We start from the raw sequence: 14801 nt of genomic DNA on the forward strand, positions 1-14801 counted from the left end.
TTGATACTAATTAGAGGAGATTGATATCATACCTTATAGAGTTATATATTTGTAACACCTATATAGGGTGATTGGAGGAACAATTATCATCAATCAAAAACCGGTGAATTATCCCCTCAAACATTCTCTCATTCCTCTCGAAATTCTAGCTATGTCTGATACACCATTCAAGAGGCCATACATCGCATTCGATCTAAAAAATGTGAGTTCGAAAAATCAAACTTTGATATCAAAGTACCTTCAAACTTCACACTCTAAGACACATCAAACAAATACATAGCATTCGATCTCAAAATTAGTCTAAAAACTTGAAATGAAACTTGAATGAACAAATAGCAAGTGGAGAAACACATTCGTAGTATTCGATCTCAAAATTAGTCAAGTTGAAATGAAACTTGAATGATCGTATAACAAGTGGAGAAGGTGCACACACCAATTATTAGGGGAAAAAGTAGTGAATTCGGCTACTCACCTCCTCAAGGGCCAAATGATCACTTCTCTTTCCAAAATTTTCAGCTTATCAACAAGTGTATACTATTCCCACTATCCAAATTCCAGTCCCATTTTCATAATATTAATATTCTTACAAGCTGATCATGAAATTGAGGATGCATATATTGAAGTTTATCCATGATAATTAATTAATTAAGTTATAATTCGATACATAAATTGAAGCCGTACATGTGGCAAATCGGACGGTCGTTAGCTTATCAACATGATATACCAGCGGCAGAGCTAGGACTTCAATCTAAGAAAGAGAAATAATGAGATCCTTATTAAAATAATCTATTTCCAACGTGGAACAAATATTTTGATTCTCAAATATACCAAATATTTTTTAATAGAATTGGAGTATAATTTTAATTTTTAACATGCACAACTAATTATTAAAATACCTATTTTTTTTTTCAAAATTGAGACGCCACCACACAATGTACTTTAGCTCTCAAGTGCAATTTATAGTAAGGGCATGTGTCGAACAATTGTAGTTTCTTGGTAGATATTTGCCCAACTTTATAAATAAATAAATATATGGCTAGAGAAGGAGTATTCATTTTTCATTAGTAAACCTAGGATGCTTTTGCTATAATTCAATCTTATTTTTATATTTTATCCAATTAATTTTATTTTCATTGCAAAGATTGAAAGGGAAAGTAGGCTACAAACAACTTTATAGAAAGGAAAATGATTTTGAGAATGACGGAAATAGAAAGCAAATAATGCGTTGCTATAATTGCGGCTGTGTGGTTGCTGATTCAAGGCAGTACATATTTTTTCGGACAATATCAATTTAAGGAGAAACACATTTGCCCCATCTTCATTATTGCATCTGTCTCTATATGTATACCTGTCATGCAAAAATTGCGACATGTTACTAAGTTTGCTCATTACCTAAAATCACAAACTTTATAATAATTCATATTATTTGACATATATCATCAATATCATGTTCATCATTTGAAAAAAGAAAAAGTAACTATCGATCTGGAACCGAAGTTAAACTAGTGATTCAAACCAGAACTAGAACTGGAACTACTAGTTACCGATTCGGCGATTCCTAATCAAAATCGGGAAATCGGCTGTTAATTTGGTTACGATTTCACTTCTCTAGTCGTAACCGAGATTTTTCAAACCAAAATCGGCAATTATTGAATCGACATAATCCCTAGCCACCCGCTCTCTTTTTGGTGGGCGTTGATATCTCAGGCTAGCTTTAATGTCCAATATGTCCTCTTCAGTCTTATCTTTGAACTATTTACTCAATGCAATGTCAACCGTTGGAATCGTCTTTATCAAAATTAAGGTCTTGATTATTTCATAATTAGCACACATGCAATGTATGATATATACAACTATATTATATATTGTGGCATGGGACAAATATATATTTTCTGATCATGCTGGCACCATGTGTTTAATTAGAAATTAATTTTATATGACGAAGAAAAAAATATTAGCCCCTCCATCTGCCATTACAAGTCACAATTTATTATTTTAATCCATCCATCATTAGTAATCATGGTTTATTATTTTAGTCCATACGTGAATAAAAGTCTCAATTCACTTTTAGTATAGATAATAGGTAGTAGACCACATATTCCACTAACTATTATAAAATGAGTTTTATATTTCACTAATTTTCTACTCCCTTTCTTTAATTATTTCTTCAAATTCGTATCAAACACAAATGAGACTTCTAAATTTATTCGAGAATATAATATGATAGTCTTCGGTTTCCTAGATAAAATAGTAGTAGTGCTGAGATATAATTTATGATTGAGTTGTGAAATTATTTTAATTGAAAGGGATTAGCTATGTCGAATTATTTCATGATTATTGATCTAAGATTGAGTTATAAAATTAAATCTCATAACAAAACACATTACATATTTAATCTTGAGATGCAATCTTACATATCGAAACCCCCATATTTAATAAGCTCTTTGGCCACTCCATTTGTGTCCGTCGATGGCGGCACCGAATTCATCTGTATATAGCAAGTAGGGCCCACGCCATCCAGCTTTGTGGCAATAAAGTGGCACCACAACCACACACCTTTCCCTTGATTAAAGATAAATTTGATTTTTCATTTATTTTTGGCTGCATTATTTTTCAAATTGCTTGAATTCCATCATTCTGTCGACAGAATATTTAGACCAAAAATCAGCATAATTTGGAATTGGAATAACAAATATATAGGGAATATATCTCCACTTGCAAAATATATATCCACTATTCACCAAAATTGAGTTAATATATATAGGTCCACATTTTTTCCACATTTCATGCAATATCGTCTCCAATCCAAGAGACTTCCATGGATAAAGTATAGAGTGGTGGATTGCAGCCAAGGATGACTTGCCGGCCAGCCGGTATCGCGTGCTACCGGAGAAAGGGTCGCCGGCAAGTTGTCCTTCGCTACATTTCTCCCTCTGCTTTTCATGCAAGTCTCCGGTGATCCATTTTTATCAAAATGCAATGAAATGAAGGTTTAGCAAAAGATAGAGTTAATATTACCTTCATCTCCTTTTGTTTCTTGAAAAAAAGTTACTTTCATCTCGTCTTTGTTGCAATAGGTACATCGATATTATTGCTAATAAAATGAAAAATAAACAATATTTTTCATCGATATAAGTGAGAGCAGAAACTGCAATATAAGTTTCATGGGTTACTGATTGTCGATGTGGTTCACCCTAATGATTTTAAGAAGGAACTCTATGACTATCAATTTTCATTATTGAAAGTGCCATATGTATAATGAAATATGATAAGTGAGGAAAACAAATAAAATAGAGTATGATATATTGTCTTGATGAATATATTTCACCATGGTTGGTTGCTATTACAGGAGGTAGGCGGCGCCGCCGCAGCAGCCGCGGCGCAAGTCATCGTAATAATGTGAAGGATATGATAGAGAGGTAGCAATCGCCATCAACAATCTACTTTTGGGGCCAGTTTTAAAGCTCGTTATCCTATGTTTGCATTTCGTTTTCCCTATTCATAAAGAGCTTTGTGGTCCATGGGTGATAAAAGTGTATAATAATGAGCAATTTATAAAATAAAACCATCATCGATCTATAATTGAACGATAATGTCTACGAAAATAGTCTTGTTTTTCTATTATAAGTCCATCAAAAAAACTACTCCCTCCGTCCCATAGTAGATGTCACACTTGGGAGATGGCACGGGATTTTAGGAGATGTTATTTTGTGTGTTAAGTGGTAAAAGAAAATATAGTTTTATAATTGATGAATTGATGTGAGGAGGAACTTTTTCCAAAAGAGGAAATATGACATCTTTACAAACTAAAAAGGAAAGTGTGACATTTATTATGAGACGAAGGGAGTATTTATCTTTCTATCTGTTTTAATTTATAAATTTTTGCATTAAAACACATGTCATCTACTATCAAGACCATTTTTTTATGGACAGAGGTAGTGTGAAAAATAATAAAAGTTGGGCAAAATTTGTTTCGTTCACCGATTTAAAAAATTTGCCGAAAAAATCATGAGTTTTTTTTCCTAATCATAAATGTATTACGACAAAAAATTCAGTTGTCTGTTTATAGTACTCCATATTGTTGATGTTTTTCACCAATTCGTTATGTGTGGGTGATGAGATTCCATTGATGCAGAGCCAATTCCAATAGACTTATTGGAGGGTCCCATTGGCGTGCATCCAGTAGGAATTGAACCTACGAATTTGCCAATTATGAGTTGGGCGCTTTAACCATTCAGCCATGGATGCTTAGCGGGGATCCTCGTACATGGTGAATAACCAAATTCCAATTGAAATGAAATCTTTAGGATAAACCAATGCAATTTAGGAGGAAGTAATCAAACACATTGTTCTCTTTGTAAATAGATGGCGTCGATTAATTCACCAGCAGTAACGTCAACATATGATTTTTCGACTATATTAGATACGATTTTATCAAAATTTTATGCTATGTGAGTAATTATGAAAAAATCCAATACTTCATGATTTTTTTCAACTGACTTTTAAAATTGTATGACGAATCATTATTTGGCCAAATTTCACGAGTTTTCCAACAATTTGTGCTAGTAATACATTTTTTATAAGGTTATTCTACAAAATTTTGTTTCATTACATCTTTGTACTAACATATTTTATGTCATTAATTCCTTTTATAATTGAGAAAATTTTTTGTTTTAATAAATTCTTATATTCATAAGTCATAATTCCTTTTCCTATAGTTGAATTTGAAATGACGACATCACTTTCAAAGACATAGTTGTTGCAAGTGATCGCAATTTGGGACATAATACGTGTTTCAATTACTCTCGCAATTTCAGTTGACGTTGGTGTTGCTACATCAAATTGTTCTGTAATGATACGAGGCATCTTCAAAATGAGTAGCAATCATATGTCACAAAAATAAAAGCATATTACAAAATTTCGTCATATTTGAGGATGTAATGTATCTTTGTGTTATGTGAAAGTGTATACATTAGTAATGCGACATGTGAAAGTGTAGTTATTTTCTAATGTATTTGTGATTTGGCTGAAAAAAGAATTACAAATTTACAATTAATTAAGTAGTGTTAATAAAATAAGATAACAAAAGATAAAAAGTAAGGGGGAAGTTGAAATGTTTCTAATGTATTTTATGATAGCATTTTATGTAGTACGATTCATATCAATATAATCTACCTTTAACAATATATTTATTTCAACATACAACTATACAAGGCTCTTTACTAAAACAAGGACCTTATATATGCTAAATACAACTTCAATTGATTCTATTTCTAAAAGTAGTAAATACTTTGCATATATACAATATCTAAGATGTCATCATCAAAATGGAATGAATATTCCTTGTCCGTTAGTCAAAGAATGCAATGCTTCAACGGGCAATTGTACGATACAAGACCAAAAAGTTCAATTATTTCATCACAAATAAAATATTTGAAATATACATTTCTTGTTTGCTCAAAAATTTAAATATAAGTCAGAAAAATGATGAAATTTGTACTCTATTTTGTTTGCAATTACTCTACGACAACTTTTTCAGTGAAATTGTATCTGATATGCAGCCGCTAAATCATACTAATTGAACCTCATACCGCATAAAACGGAACAAATCAAGATTAAACCTCTTAGAAACACAAGAATTGAATCCCATTAAGCTACAATGTTTGTGGGTGAATGTACTGAAAACTTAACCAATATTGCACATTACTAAGATATGGATGATTATTTCTTGAAGATCATCCATGTGAACACAAAGTCTTATCTTGTTATATACCAACCCAATCCACGTGCTTAACAATATTGCACCAAACACAAATTCATTAAGCACTATTCAATCACTATTTCTGATAACCCTCCTCTCAAGTTGCCCTCAAAATGGCCACTTCTTCTTATGCAGCATTCTCTCCTGAAGCTTTCGCAGCATCCCCGGTGCACCTTCTTCGATCCCCCGTTGCATCCCGTGTCACTGCCCTCAAACCCCCCGGCCCCAACGCCATAGCCTCCCTCCTTGCAATGCCCTCCCCTACCTTGATCATGATCATGTTTGATGTCTTCTTGATCTCCGTGGCATTGCTTGTGTTCATGATCATGTTTGATGTCTCCATGATCTCCGTGGCATTGCTTGTGTTCATGATCATGTTTGATATCTTCACCACAACGGGTATCGTGGGCGTGCTCTTTGACCGAGCTAGAGCATTTCTCGGTCCCACAAGAGCTTCCATGGCTATGTGGCTTCGGATCATGATCATGATGCTGATGAGTATGCGCGTTGTGGTCGTGCTCTTTGGTGGAGCTCGAGCATTTCTTGTTTCCACAAGAATCTCCGTGCTTGTGGTGATTCTGTGATTCCAAATCATGATGATCCATTACGTCCCTGTGTCCGTTGCATGAATGAGTTCGTGCACTGTGGTCGTGCTCTTTAGTGGAGCCCGAGCACTTCTTCATTCCACGCTCCAAATCACGGGGATCAACTTTTGCACAACAATCACCATCCTTGACTCCGTCTCCGTTGCAAGAATGGCCACTATGCGCACTGTGCTCGTGCCCTTTGGTGGAGCTCGAGCATTTCTTGTTTCCACACGAATCACCATGCTTATGCTGATGGTGTGATTCCACATCATGTTTTCCATGATCATGCTCTCTAGAAGAATTCTCATCGCAGCAAGAAGACGTCGCCCGTTTCGTATGAACATGGGCGCGAGACTTATCAACGGGCGTGCCTCTAAGCAACAACATGCTGTTGAAAATAACCAACAAACACGTCCCAACATCTGCAAGCACGGCCGCCCAAACGAGTGGATGGCCAGCCACAGCCAGCCCTATTATAGCAGCCTTTGTAGAAATAGAAAGTATCACATTTTCAATAATCTTACGCTTCACCCTCCTCGCGATACGCAAGGCCTTAGGCACGCGCTGGATGTCGTTCGTCATTAGCACAACGTCCCCGGACTCTGTTGCAAGAGCAGAGCCGGATATCCCCATGGATATCCCTACATCCGCCGTGGCTAATGCTGGCGCGTCGTTGAGGCCGTCCCCAATCATCGCCGTGGGCCCCTCCTTCTGGAGCCCCTTGACTATGCTGGCTTTGTCTTCCGGGAGAAGCTCGGCTCGTATAACATCTAGGCCTCCCCCTAACTGCTCTTGTGCAAGCTGCGCGGCGCCTTGACAATCCCCGGTTAGCATGACGGTTTTGATGCCTAGCGACTTGAGCTCCTCGACCGCTTCCTTGGCCCCGGTTCGACACACATCAGACAGGAAGAAGACAGCAATGGGAGATGATCCCATGAAGACATAACCAACAGACTTTCCTTGTGTATCATAGCCTTCTAATTTGGGAACTGTATGCCAAAAAACATAGTGTTATTTACTTTTATGCTAAAATGCTACATTTAGTTAGGAAGTGAGGCGGTTAGCATTCGGTTTCAGTTCAAATAAATTCGGCTTTTGGTTTATTTTGGTTTTTTATATACCCGAACCAAACCAACCGAAAAACCAAATTTCCTAAAAAAACAGAACGAACCAAAATCTGAAGAAAATCGAACCAAAGTTCAAAATCAATTTGGTTCGGTTCGGATTTTCGGTTTACAGAATTTTTGCTCACCCCTACTTTTAGTATAAAAATTTAAGTATTACCTTCACTACATCCTGCTCTTGATGCAATTTTTTTGTTCCCAACGTATAGCTCGTTGTCTTCGATTTTCCCTGAGATCCCTTCACCGGGGAAGTTCTGGAAATGCTCGACTCTATCCGGCCTTGGCTCAACCGAATGTGTTCTAGCAAACTCAACCAAAGCAGCAGCCATTGGATGGCTTGATTTGCTCTCAATGCTTGATATCCTACATATCAAAACATGAAACACTCAGTTTCATTCATGAAATTGTGACTAATTTTCTCAAAAATATCTGTTTATTTTACCAGTATAGTAACGCGTCCAAGCTGACATCGGGGCGTAGGGACTTGAAATCCACCACCCGAAACTCTCCCCTAGTGATCGTCCCCGTCTTGTCGAAGGCCATGATTTTTACCCGAGCAAGCGTCTCCAAATGCTGCGCTCCTTTGAACAGCACGCCTAGCGTTGCTGCCTTTGACAACGCGCAGAACATGGCAACGGGCGTGGAGAGGAGAAGCGCGCATGGACAACCGCTCACTAACACGACGAGAGCCAAGTGGAACCATTCTCTCCTATTGTGGAAATGGAATGCAAGAGGCACTATGGCTAATGAAGCAGATACCACAACTATAGCTGCAATTAGGTAACATTTAATCAAATTAGTCACAAATTCACAATCTAATATGGCCTTAATAATTAACATGTTTCTCACCTGGAGTGTAGTACTTAGCACACTTGTCTAAGAACCTTTGTGTGCCCGATTTCTTGTTCTGCGCCTCTTCCACGATCTTCGCCATTCTAGCGACGACACAGTCCTCTGCCATGGCTGTCGTTTTGATGCTTATATAGCCTGAAAACAAGCTTATCAGAAGTGATGTTTTTTCGGGTGGTGACTAGAGTGAGGATTAAGGCGTTTTTTACCGTTTAGGTTGATCGTGCTGGCCCAGACGGTGGAGTCCTTCTGCTTCGTGACAGGGATGGATTCTCCGGTCATGATCTTCTCGTCCACTTCACAGCTGCCTTCCACTACAACGCCATCGATAGGTATGACTTGGCCGGCCTTCACTGCTAGAACGGTTCCCATCTTGACTTCATCCGCGTTGATCTCTTCACCCGTCTCAGCTATGACCGCCTTCTGAGGCACAACGCTGACCAAAGACGACATGACAGCAGTTGCCTACACGAAACACGATCAGATAGTATCCGACTACTTCCACGATAAACGAGATTAGTCACACAATCAAGATTTTGTACCTTATGGCTAGCCCTTGATTCGAGCCATTCGGATATTGTAAAGAGAAACACGATCGTTGCAGCCTCCCAATAATCGCGAAGAGCAACGGATCCAGCAACTGCAACACGACACATAGTAACAACAAAAGATCAATCAAATCACACTGTTTGATTCAATCTCAATCAGATGTATAGTCGCTATTAAGAACTTGATCATGGCTCGTACGAAGAAGGAATAGCACGAAGCACGTGGTTAGATATCTGTCTACCTGTGATCAAGACAAGGATGTTGATATCAAGCCTACAGTTTCTCACTGCTGTAAAGGCCTTGAGCACGACCGGTGGGATGCCAACGACAATGGCCCCAACGGCCAGCCATCTCAACGGGGTAAACACGTACTTCAAGAACGAAAGAGTAAGCAATATCCCGCAAGCAACAGAGTAGAAGCTCGGCCATTTGTTCTTGTAGCTGCCATGGCCGTACACTCTCACCCCGGCTTCCATCCCCGAGTCGTTCAGCGCCTTAACTGCCATGGAAAACACGATTTTTAGCCATTTCAAAAACAGGGGAAGGCTAAAACAGAGCAAGTAAACATAGGTGCAGTTGAAAAAACTACCAAATTGTGACATTAATTTTTTGTTTGATTATTATTTGAAATTAACTTACCTAATATCGTGACTACGACCAATAAAAAATTGGGAAAGAGGAGAAACTAACTAACAGAAAAAAACTAAATTAGGCTAGCAATCCAACTAGTGTACCAAGAAAATTAGCCCTTCTTTTGTCACATTGATTAATTCTTCTGCATCACAAACACACAAAATATAAGTATTATAAATCGCTAAATTATCAGAAATAATCCGTGTTCCACAAAACTCCAACGCTAAATTTGAAAAATACAGCTCCTATAAAAAAATGGCTTCTAAAAACCTCGAATTCGAAAAAAGAAAGAAAAACACCCATATAAAAAAAAAAAGTTGTCTTTAAGCAACTAACCAACCGAAAATTAAATTAGGCTAATAACTAAAGCAATCAAACTAGGACACCAAGAAAATTAGCCCTTCTTTTGTCACATTGATTAATTCTTCTGCAACACACACACTCACACACACAATTTTAGTATTATAAATCGCTTCTAAAAGCCTCGAATTAAAAAAAAAAAAAAAAAACCTTCTAAAAATAAGTTGTCTTTAATAATCTGGAACTCGAATTTTTGAAAAAAACACAGACCCAAATAAAAAAGATTGTTACCTATTTCAATCTGGGAAATAAGGAGAGAGTCATGGACCACAATCAATGTCTTGGTTGGGACAACAACTGAGAAGCCTTTGATCCCATCAAGAGAATTCATGATCTTCTCAATCAATGGCACCTCAGAGGAGCAGCAAAGCCCCAACACATCAAAGTAACTCTTCTGAAACTTCCCATTCTTGTCATTCCCTTCTTCCATCTCTCTGTTTTTCCCTCTGCAAAAAATGAAAAAAGCAAAGACTAGTGTTGAGAGAGAGAGGGTGTGTATATATATATAGGTGCAACAATGCCGCCAAACATTGCCACTTAAATTTGTTTGATAATGGAAGAAATAGCGTCTACGTTTGTGGTGCTTTGGAATGGGACATAAATAGTTAAGAATCGGTTATTGAAAAGGGAAAGGGAGTGTTGGATTGGATTCCACTAAATATCACACTCATTTTGGCACTTGCATTTTATTGTGTTTCTGTGGTCTGGCATGGGATTTTTTTTGCTTTTGGAAGGTGGTTTGGAATCCATGTTTTTTTTATTGTTTGAGGTTGTTTTTACTAACCAATGGGTGCAATCATGTGATTTTATTTACGTACATACAATATATGTATAATATTTAATTATGTATTATTGCACCTCATTTTTCAAATGTGATTACAAGCATATTGCAACTCATCTTTCAAATGTGATTACAAGCATATGGCATCTCATTTTTCAAATGTGATTTATCTCTAATTTAATAGGTTGTCACTATAAGAAGAATATTTATGAAATTAATGGGTTGTTGGAACATGCTGGTAAAAGAATATTTACTGAATCAATTGGTTTTTACACCATTTAAAGGTTTTCATGTGTCCATTGATTTTTTACTTGCTATATGTAGTTGTTGGAGGTCTTTTTTGGTCGTTTGGTTTGCTATATGTAGTTATTTATTTAAAAGATTGTGTTGTTTGTTGTGCTGGTATTGTTTGAATTTGTTGTGTGCTGTAAGATCGATACTTATTATAAAGGAAATGGGTTTCACATTGTTGCGTGTTGTTATTTTATGTTTGTTAAATTATATGTTGTGCTTTTGGTGTGCCTTTAATGCCGTGTTGGTTTTGAGTTTCTTTGCACATTGAATTGTCATCGTTCTTGATAGAATCTACTCACGAATTCTTTGCTTCAAGCATTTTTGCATTCATAAAAGAATTAATACCACAATTGGACTATATAGCAAAATTAGATCATTACCATATAAACTATCAATTGGAGCATGTTTCCTTTTTATTCATCTTAAGCAAGATTCACATTAATTTATTTCAAAATATTGTTTTATTGTTGTTTTAAGTTGTGTGACTGTCGTCATTGTTTCTAAAAATTTCTTCATTTGTATAGTCATTTATAGTGGACAGTTATGATACTTTTATTCGTATAATAATAGACGAATTCAAATGAGTTTTGGATGACTAGTGTAGGTTTAGGTAGTAAGCTCATAAACTAGTAAAGATGCCAATAATGACTTAAACTAAAAATTAATAAATCTCTAAATCTAGCTAATCTATATGTATCAAAATTCCACTATAGTATGATTCTAGAGGTATGGGAGATCCATATCCTACATATATAGAATCTTTCGAATCTTTTTTAATTTATTTTAGTACATAAAGCACATATAATTAAAAGGGTTACTTAGAGTTGTACACGTTATTTCTAATTCCAATTAAAGTGTACAACTAACTAGGCATAAGATTTTCCTTTTATATTACTTTATGCTAAATATGTTAATATATTAAATGAGGCCTAAAAGACAAAACGGTAAAAATATATTTTTCTTTTCATGAGTGACTAAAAATGTATCTATTTATTTAATATATAGTCGAATGTACCCTACAAATTTATTTTGTTATCATTATGATTCCTTGCCACGATGATTGGTCCAACTTCCTATAATTAGTGTTCAATTATCTTATTTGCTGACTCGGAATTCCTAGATAGTGTGTTCCCACACAAGAAAACTACCATTCCTTAATTTTTTGTTGTTTTTTTGTTTGCCCAATTAGAAGTATTTAGTTTTTATTTAGATTTATTTTCTTGATATTTACAACGAGTCACACACGATTATATTCAGTTCATCCATAACAGATAATCACGTTTTTTTTCAAAAAAAATTAGTTACATTCTATGTTAAGTAGACTAATTAGGTGGACGGTCTCCACTCATGATACTTGGGTCATTTTTTATATCACTCTCATATAATTAATTTTACATGGAAATTAGTATTGTCCATTACTAAAGCTGGCCGATAAAATATTAAAATTACGCAATTTATATATTTATTTAGAAAGGAAATTAATTCGTTTATTTTTACAACTTTTTGTGAATAGAATAATTTACTTTCTTTTAGAATGGTAACAAGAAAGATACAATTACATGTTAAAGACATTTCTTATTTGATTAAACATGCTAATTTGTGTTTCCAAATATATGAAGTAGGCCTTAAAAAATTTTCTCACTCTGGCTCAACTAAAACTAAGAAACGCAAATAAAAGAGAAACATACATACCAGCCTATGAGAAATGTAAAGTAAAATAAAAATAAGAAAAAAGACTTTATTCTCTAGAACCTGGTTCATAGGAGATTATCCCAACACATATTCATTTAGATAAATTCCTAATTCTATCCTATGCTAGTAATATTCCTTAAAGTGGATAACACATATGAAAATATTAATAACAGAAAGAGCATAATAATCTTATTATAGTTCTGGTGGGGATTTAAAGAAGTCATTGAAGATATTTTAGATGGTCCTAAATTCTCAGTAATGAGCCCATAAATCTTGTTAGATGAGTACCTTTCGAATAATGAAAGTAGGTTAATTGTCATTAATTATATCTTAATTGTAATAATAGTACTATTGAGGAAGTGTTACTGAGTCGTCTCTTCCTACATGGTGTACTGGAGTTTAAATAGAGATAAAAATTAGTTGAATAGTTCACTAAATTTGAAAATTATTGTTAAAAATTTATAGCCTGATAAAATCTCAAATCTAATTAATTCATAATTTGAGTAGTGTCGTTGATATTGTATTCAAATGAGTATCGATGATTAAATGAGGTCCTCATCTACTATATTTTCACAGTTGGAAAACTAAAAATGGTCAATGAAATACTTCACAATATTTTATGGTAACATTTGTTATCTATATGTTGACATTTTGCCAACATTCGCAAATTTTAACTAGTAAAAAGTTATCATGATTTCAATTTAATATCCACTCTATATCACATTAACTTTACTTTTATTAGCATTGCACTATTATTCGTAGGCACATATTCCAATGAAGTGAAAAAGCCTCTAAATCCACGTGTGACGGAATATGTGTCGAACCCCTTTGTTGAAAAACGAAAATAAAATACGTATTTTTTTATTTAAATTACACTCTAATATTAAATTATAGTATGCTCTATAATAATATCAATAATGTAGCATATCATCATTGCTCTTGCACGCCCAAATATCATGATACAATTAGTGGAGCAAGAATCGAGGGATATTCCGTAGCCAAAATAAATGATTCTGTCATAATTTAATATACTTCTTCTCTAAAGATTAGTTTATTTCACTATTTTAGACTTTAGTACTCTTCATAAAACATAGTACATTTCAAGTTAATTATAAATACTTTACCATCTTAATCACTCCTAATATATTTATAATTCATTATTGGTACAATTCTAAAACATGACATGCATTTTCTATATTCATAGTAATATTTTTGAATTTTGCATTTTAATTTATTTTCATGGCAAAATAAAATGTATCACTTAAATCAATATGAATGAACTATTAGGCTAATTATCACTTAGATAATTTTTATTAAAATTGATATTGCACCTAATCAATTATCACTCATCACTCTTTTGAGTATCCAAGCGTGTGGAATTTTACGTGGCACACGTTGGAATGGGTCCGAATATAATTGGCTGGATTTCAAAAAGTAATAATTGGGAATAAAAGATTTGTAAATGATTAAAAATGAATATTATGATTTTTTATCACATGGTGAAATCTCATCACCAACCAAGCTAGAGATCTGTTCAAAAAGTTCTTGACTATTAAATTATTGGACATGGGTGTGAAAATGTTGAGAGGGAGGAATCTACTAGAATGTGAAACTTCTCCATAGAAAAAAAGACAAACATATATTTTCTGCATAAAGAAATATACTGTACAAAAAAGGAACAACTTTCTGTTGGTAAAGATAAAGTAGTAATCCACTATAGAACTAATTTAATTAAGCAATGCAACGTCGTTGACGGAACCATGCTACGTGTTACTTTGTAAAATTTGCATTCTATAAACGGTGTCGTTTCCAGAGTAAAATTTTAAAATTAATAGTAGTAATAATTGATTAAATAATAATAAAACGCCCATTTTGACCTAACCAAAGTTATTCAACACATTTATAGGAGTAATAAATAATGAAGAAAAAATAATGTGATAATTGTGTCAATCTATATTCCTAGCATGCCTGAATTGTCTTCTTTATTTAATTTTTCATTTCCACAATAAGTTGTGAAAGCAATTAAAATCGAAGTTAGGTAGTACTACTATCTTTGTAATCTCATTGTGATGGTTACATAAAGGTGCATGGCATGCACCATGTCCTAATTAAACTTGCAAATATATATATATTTATATAGGTATGATCTTGACTCCAAAGTCTTTGAATAT

At 34.6% G+C, this 14801-nt stretch overlaps 1 protein-coding gene and 1 non-coding gene across 2 annotated transcripts; both read right to left on the reverse strand.

Moving 5' to 3' along the window:
• Positions 1-4174: 4174 nt before the first annotated feature.
• TRNAM-CAU (transfer RNA methionine (anticodon CAU)) lies at positions 4175-4248 on the reverse strand. The gene has a single exon. It is a non-coding gene; the product is annotated as a tRNA-Met (tRNA).
• Positions 4249-5676: 1428 nt separating this feature from the next.
• On the reverse strand, positions 5677-10465 carry LOC125214618 (putative inactive cadmium/zinc-transporting ATPase HMA3). Its single transcript, XM_048115717.2, has 8 exons — positions 10095-10465; positions 9112-9369; positions 8864-8961; positions 8531-8786; positions 8322-8459; positions 7915-8242; positions 7633-7835; positions 5677-7337 (listed from the first exon to the last, which is right to left on the reverse strand). Exons 1-8 carry the CDS (start codon positions 10291-10293, stop codon positions 5827-5829), a joined length of 2991 nt encoding a protein of 996 aa, XP_047971674.1. The 5' UTR covers positions 10294-10465; the 3' UTR covers positions 5677-5826.
• Positions 10466-14801: the final 4336 nt, after the last annotated feature.

This window comes from Salvia hispanica, chromosome 3 (assembly GCF_029641045.1).
Source record: "Salvia hispanica isolate PSC_SH4W2 chromosome 3, Shi_PSC_v1, whole genome shotgun sequence".
Taxonomy (NCBI): domain Eukaryota; kingdom Viridiplantae; phylum Streptophyta; class Magnoliopsida; order Lamiales; family Lamiaceae; genus Salvia; species Salvia hispanica.